The sequence below is a fragment of the Solanum tuberosum genome, unplaced genomic scaffold (genome assembly GCF_000226075.1).
Source record: "Solanum tuberosum cultivar DM 1-3 516 R44 unplaced genomic scaffold, SolTub_3.0 scf00364, whole genome shotgun sequence".
Taxonomy (NCBI): Eukaryota; Viridiplantae; Streptophyta; class Magnoliopsida; order Solanales; family Solanaceae; genus Solanum; species Solanum tuberosum.
In genome coordinates, this window is record NW_006239291.1 from 123,156 (window position 1) to 130,040 (window position 6,885).

Genomic DNA, 6,885 nt, shown 5'->3' on the forward strand with positions numbered 1-6,885 from the left:
AATTTTAATATTATATTATATTTTTTAATTATTTTTATTTGGCCCACGGACCGGCCCTACCTATATTTCTCAAGCCCCACAAATCAACAGGCTTATTCAGGCCGGGCTAAAAAGCCCTTTTCTTAAATGGGCTCCAAAAATCTTAGCCCGACCCTATTAAATCCCGGGTTAGGCCAGGCCGGCCCAACGGGCCTAGCCCATATTGACGGCTCTACTTTCAACAGAATCCTTTTGATTCAACTTTTCCACTTCTAATTTGGTTGGCAAAAATAAGCTTCTGTGGACCCCCATTTGATTAGACTCTTCACCCAATACTTGAGTATGACACTGTTTTCTACTTGCATATCAGTCTGACATGACCAAAACATTCGACTAAACGTAATTCATTAAATTTACCAATCAAGTGTATGCAACTGGCATATGGAAAGTAGCAGAGCAATCAACGAAACAGCTTTGACAATCACAAAGCTTTAAGGTTTTACGTCAAACGGTAATTGGCAATATCTTGCCATCAAACTGCATTTCATTCAGTAGTGAAAAAAGAGAGACCAAAACCAGTATCAGCATTCTCACCTGACAAACCAGGCTCAATCCAAAACAAAATTTCCAGCGTCTGGAAAAAGGAGCAAGATAAATAAAACTCAATTTTCCCTACCCTTAGCCTATTCTTGAATTGCTCGTAGCATATTTCTGAAGGAACTCATTTTACTCTTCATTTTCTGCCTCTATCAATATCCTCTTGCATGCTTCATAACACATGAAAGATATTCCTGCGGCAGGAACTAACTTCATGCAGCTGGGACCAAGCCCTTTATACAGACCATGAATCCCATCCTGTTCAAGTATACTCACAAGAGCATGAATTACATTCTTGTAAACTGCTCTTCCACTAACAGCACCCACCTGCATGTGCTTACGAGCCACCTCCAGAGGAAAGGTTGCAGTGCTAGATATAGCACCAGCTGCTGATCCAATCAGAAGAGTCTCTATGTTTCCAATCTTCTCTTCCTTGAAAATCTTTCTGTAGGCTTTCCGCAATGAATCATAAGCAAAGTAGTTTGTCGCGGCATAGGGAATGACTCCTATAACACTTGGAGTGAGACCTCTATAGAGCTCAGCAGGCCCACCCTCTTTCAATATTTTTACAAATGCATCAAGTAAACCATTGTAAACTCCTCTCTGCAGATAAAAAGGTTGGCATTCAATCAAACAAGTACAGTTTTTATAAGAAGTTTCAGAGGAAAACCTTCAAACTGTCAACAAGAACTTCATTTTTACCTGAATTGTCAACCGAGTCTTCACTAGCTCAAGTGGATATGTCAGTAAGGTAGAGCTGACTCCGGCACACGCTCCTGCAACTAATGAGGCAGGAATTGGAATTTTGGATTGCTCACCGGGTTTAGATGACAAGTTCTTATTAACAGTATCATACACAAAAAGCTGCATTAAGAAAAAACGATATCAGCAACGACAAGCCACTTTTAGTAGTGAAGCATTCTCCCATCCGTAGTTGGAAGCAGAACTGTCTGACCCAAAAGGTTAACTCAGCAATTGACACTTTATTCATACATGACAAGTTACGAATGTTTAACACAACATGGAATTACCATATTCAAGTTGTATCTACAATAAAATCCAGACTAAGTAATAGAAAGAAGCCTGCTACAAACCATTCAGCTTACAGGAGCTGGTCTTTCAGAACTCTAAATCAACCAACACAATTGCACCACAGTACTTGTCAACTTCAGTAATTGAGTAACACTAGCTTTCTCCAGGAAACAAGCGACACATTGATATTTATGTAAACATTACATCTATCTCATTTGGCTACGTAAATAAAGTAAAACAGAGTGCAAGGGTATGTCAAACTAGTTAGACAGGAAAGCAGCACTGCAGCAGAGTAAATATTAGCAGGTTTCACCCCTAAAAATCTATTCAACAGTCACTTACATACTGATTTAAACTTCTAAGGTTGAAGAACAATTTCAACAAAAATAGTTCTCATCTCTCATTTCCATTTCCTCTCAATTCCCTTTAAGGGAGTCAAAAATAGTTACTCTGAAGTAAAATCAAGTTTTCTGATGCATACATATCATGCACCGTAAAAACTGTGAAAAATTTCACAGGCTAGAAAAGTAGAACACTGCATCAGAGGAACAATAAGAGGATTAAACCAATATTTTGGAATTGCATCTACATATTCATGCAACGCTAATCAGTCAAAATGGAAGAATAACTCATTACAAAAGAGGAGCTTCAACTAATTTTGTTGTGTTCACCAGACTTGATTGATGATTCACTACCCAAAGGACCAGTAGAACAAAATATAAGGAAAAAATGAGCCACCATGCCGTTTATCCTAAACCACCAACCCATCAAAATTAAAATTGCCTCCGTTAACAAGCAGTTTCACTCCAACAACAACTAAACTACTACTATTACTATGCCTTGATATCTACCTAGTTGGGCTCGGCAATGTGAAATTCTCATTAACCATGTTGCTCAATTTAGACCCAGCAATCCAATATAGCAGGTTAACTCCAATAGACAAAAAGAAAAAAATGAGGCTAAACAAGTAATGTCAAAGGCACTGATTGAGGATTATTGCATATAATTCTCAGAAAAAATGCTTTGCTAACATTCCTTACAAGAAGTTATTGTATACATGAAAAGAAAATCAATCAATCAGGTCGGGAAAACAATGGGACACAAAACACTTGCTTGATTTCCAGAAAGTTCATTACTAAAGAAGATTGTCGATAGATCCTAGCTTGTTCCTTATATTCTTGATCCACTGACCAAAGTACCAATAGCAACAAAAGATCAAAAAAAGAAAAAAGGAAGTAGCATCCTTAGATGTTTAATCCTACAACCCCTCAAAACAAAAAAACATGTCTCCATCAGCCTAACATTAATAGAGAAACAAGGAACATATATGCACAGAGAGTAACGATGAGGTTGAATACTCATCTAATAGGTAAACGCTGCCACAGCCACTAATAAGAATGGCAGCAAATACAAAGTGTTAACATCAAAATTATTGGTGATCTGTTATAAGGGAACTTCTCCATCAACCTAACATTAATAGAGAAACAAGGAACATACATCTACTTCAATTTCTTGAATTTTAAGAGAACAGTCATTGTCTGAATGATGACAACTTATGTCAGTTTTATTGTGGTTGAAGTCTGAAACAAAATTTCAAACTTTCCGAGACTTCAAATCAGCTAAGCAAGGAATTCATACAATAAAATAGAACAACTCCTAATGAGATAAAACATTTTTATCAATGACAAACATTAGTAGCATAAAAGGGGCCTAAACTCAATTTTACAAAATACAATTAATTTTTACCTCTACAGCTTTGCTAGGGGCAACTCGAATCACATTAACAAAGTTACCCCTAAACAATCCAGTCCATCCTTCAGTCTTCATGATACTATTGAACACCTCAGTACTAGAATGTCCACTACTTCCCACCATCAAATGTGTCCTTATTGTCTCCAATGGAGCTACAGCAGTTCTAGATATCGCCCCTGCGATTGCACCACTTATTAACCTCCTTAATGAAGGATTTGAAACCTTAAGCTTAATCTTTAGCCCACCTTTCTTCTTCTTCTCCTTCACAACCCCTTCTTCCTCCCCATTCCCTACAATCTTAAACCCCTCAGAGAATGATAAATATTTCATACACAAATCGGAATAAGGTAGCTTGAATCCACCATTTTCATCCCGGGAATCAGATGGATTAGGTGATGAAACACCAAAGCCCATACTTCCCATCTGACCAACTGATGCAAACAATCCACCAGGACAAAAGTTTGAATCTTGGAGACTCCATTGGAGCCCCAAATGAGAAATAGACATACTCCCATCCTTTTTACACTCCAACGCTTGTATATCCCTTCTAGCCATCAATCTAGACTTCCCCACAAAAAGCCAAAAAATACCCTTTGCCCCCTTCTCAATGTAGAACTTGAGAACACAAGAAAATAGTCAGATTTTATGTGAGCAGACAATTTGGGACATTCAAAGAATCGATTTTTACTAAGTGGGTATATGAAAATCCCATTCTTGAGAAGAGGGGTTGTAAGATTAACGAGTAAAGATTGAATTTTTGAAGAGATTTTGATAATATCTTGGGGGAAGGGAGGCGATATATGCTATGTTTGTTAGGATGAAAAATGAGTAACAACAGGTGGTGACTCTGTTCCTCTCCCTTCCAACCCCAGAAAACGAAAGGAGGAAAAGATTTGTAGAAATCACTCTTATACATATAACCCCTCCTTTTCCTATAGGTTTAGGGTTTTTTACACCCATTACACCTCTACTACTTGTAATATATATATATATATATATATATTTTATTCATACTATTTTTATTTATTTATAATAATAAATAAATCTATAGTTTGAAGGTATTGATTGAGTGTGTGGATATGTTGCTTAATAATGTGGGTTTTTTTTTCAAAAAAAACAAAACATAAATACACCATTTAAGATATTATAATCTCTAAATTTTCTATCATTTAAAAAATTTTAAAAAATCTTTCTCAAATACATCTCTATCCCTCGTCGGATAAAACTATATTCCTCTCGGATACATCCTTATTCACATCAAGTAATGTATCATTCGCAATGTATCAGACATTCCGGGAGTATATTCGAAAACAATGAAAAATTCAGGGGTATCGTAATTGGGGAAATTTCTGGGATATGATGTAATTAACCCCTAAATGTATGAGATTTCTGTAAGTTATATTATCTTTTTTGAGAAAAGTATTGAAAACAACTCTAAATTTGACGCGAATTATTAGTTTCATCTTCCAACTATTGACAGTCTTAAAAACATCATTTACTTGATTTACTAACCTTAAATAACCATCGATCTAGTAATATGAGTGAAATACACTCCTTAAATTCTCGTCAAGTTTAGTGGTATTTTCAACACTTTTCTCATTTTTTTTATTAAGAGTTCAATGCCCACAAGAGTTTGAAATCACTAGCTATGTCATATGGTTTATGAAATGAATTTACAAAAGAAATAGAAAAGAATTGGTAAAACCGGAAATATAGGAGAATGTGTATGGTAACGAGATTGTTTTAAATATTCTGGTAATATGTTTTTTCGAAAAGAATCAGATTTGTATATGCATTTTCACAAACAAATATATTTATCTGTTTTTTTGAAAAAAATATATTCATCTTTATCCCTTGACATTAAATTTTAGGTTTATATATTTACTTCTTATTAGTTAAATTCAATATTATCATCTAATTCTTTTACGTGATATTTTTTTTCAATTAAATCTATTCACCCATTTAAATCCTTTTAACATGTCCGCTTGACCTATTAAAAGTTTTATTATTCATTGATGATCAATATAATTCCATCATTCAAATATTGTCCAAATTAAAATTCTATTTTTGCTATTGTGATAGGCTAAAACTTATTTCAATAATTCTTATTTATTGTACTGATTTTCTAGACTTAAAAATTACAAATAAATAAATCAATCAAAAGCAGAAAATTCAGGTCCTTAATTGCTCTTAATTTAGTAATATATTATGTAAACAAATTTTGTACTAAGCTATTTTTTTCGTGATTTTTTTTAGTTAAATGTGTTTTTTTCCCGCTCGTTGTAGGTATTCACTTTGAAGCCCAATTAGATTTGAATTCGCGTTGGAAAGTCTCATATTAAAAAACTCTCTAACAAAAATGACTACGTATTCGGGTCTCCGAAGAACTCGAACCTAAAACCTCAAGTTAAAAATGAAAAATTATTTGTCACTCAACCACTAGATTACTTTGATTTTGTTGTGATAATGCGTTTCAGCTGCTCCTTTGTGTCATGAGTACTTTTATTCTTTTAGCTCTTTCTTCATTGATTAATTTCATTTTTCAAGTTAGTTAGTACTTTATTGATTGAATTTAGATCTTTTGATTTGATGTTTTGTTCTAACTTGCCTTTATTTCATGTAAATATCTATTTTTTTTATTCTTGAGTTGTAAGTTTTGTTATTTCTCTTGGATGGCCAATCTTGTACCTTTTATGTATCTATATACCTAAAAGGATCATAGTTTGACCCAAAACATCTTTTATTATTGTTCTAATACCACTAATTAAAATTTTAGTAAAAATGCTTTTGTCCTAATAGTACTCCTATCATTTCGTATTACTATGGTTCCGGTTGACCCAAAGCATCTTTTAAGAAAATTTTAATTAGAGATATTTTTATTAAATTAATTTTATCATTGATATATTGGAGCTTTAAAATTCATTATTACTCTATTGTTTTATGTAGTTATTTATAATAAGAGTAAGATGGAAAAAAAAAGTAATAAAATTCTCTTGATTTGTTAAAATGAATAATTAAAATAAAATAGAAGAATTTAATAAATGTATTAGTTATGTTGTTGTTTAATCCTTGGCAGAATTTTTAGCCAATATATGTATAACTACACCTTATTCAATATTATAATATATAATTAATTAATACAATAAATCATGACATTAGCAATACAATAAATTATTACGAGCAACTTTCACATATAACAAACATAAAAATTATATTTGGATGTTATAACTATAGTTTGCATAATTGCGCTCCATATCAAATTTTATGTTTGTTATGGAGCTTTTGATTTGTATAATTTGCTAGATATATCCAATTTTATACAAATTATTCAGTTTTGTATAAATTCATGTATACATTGTAATTTGTATAATAAGATTTGTATTTATATAATTATAATTGTATAGGACGAAAACATATGTATTTGTATTTGTATATACACTTTTCTCTCGCTTTATACAAACACAAACACATTTTATACATTTGTATACCGAATGGGTAATTGTATACCGAAAATGGCTAATTGTA

At 32.9% G+C, this 6,885-nt stretch overlaps 1 protein-coding gene across 1 annotated transcript; it reads right to left on the reverse strand.

Annotated features, from left to right (window-relative positions):
• Window positions 1-486: 486 nt before the first annotated feature.
• LOC102589171 (adenine nucleotide transporter BT1, chloroplastic/mitochondrial-like) lies at window positions 487-4,221 on the reverse strand. The gene is given in 3 exon segments (NM_001288528.1): window positions 487-1,179; window positions 1,279-1,440; window positions 3,355-4,221. Coding segments are annotated over 3 exon segments (1,197 nt in total). The 5' UTR covers window positions 3,916-4,221; the 3' UTR covers window positions 487-705.
• Between the last annotated feature and the right edge of the window lie 2,664 nt (window positions 4,222-6,885).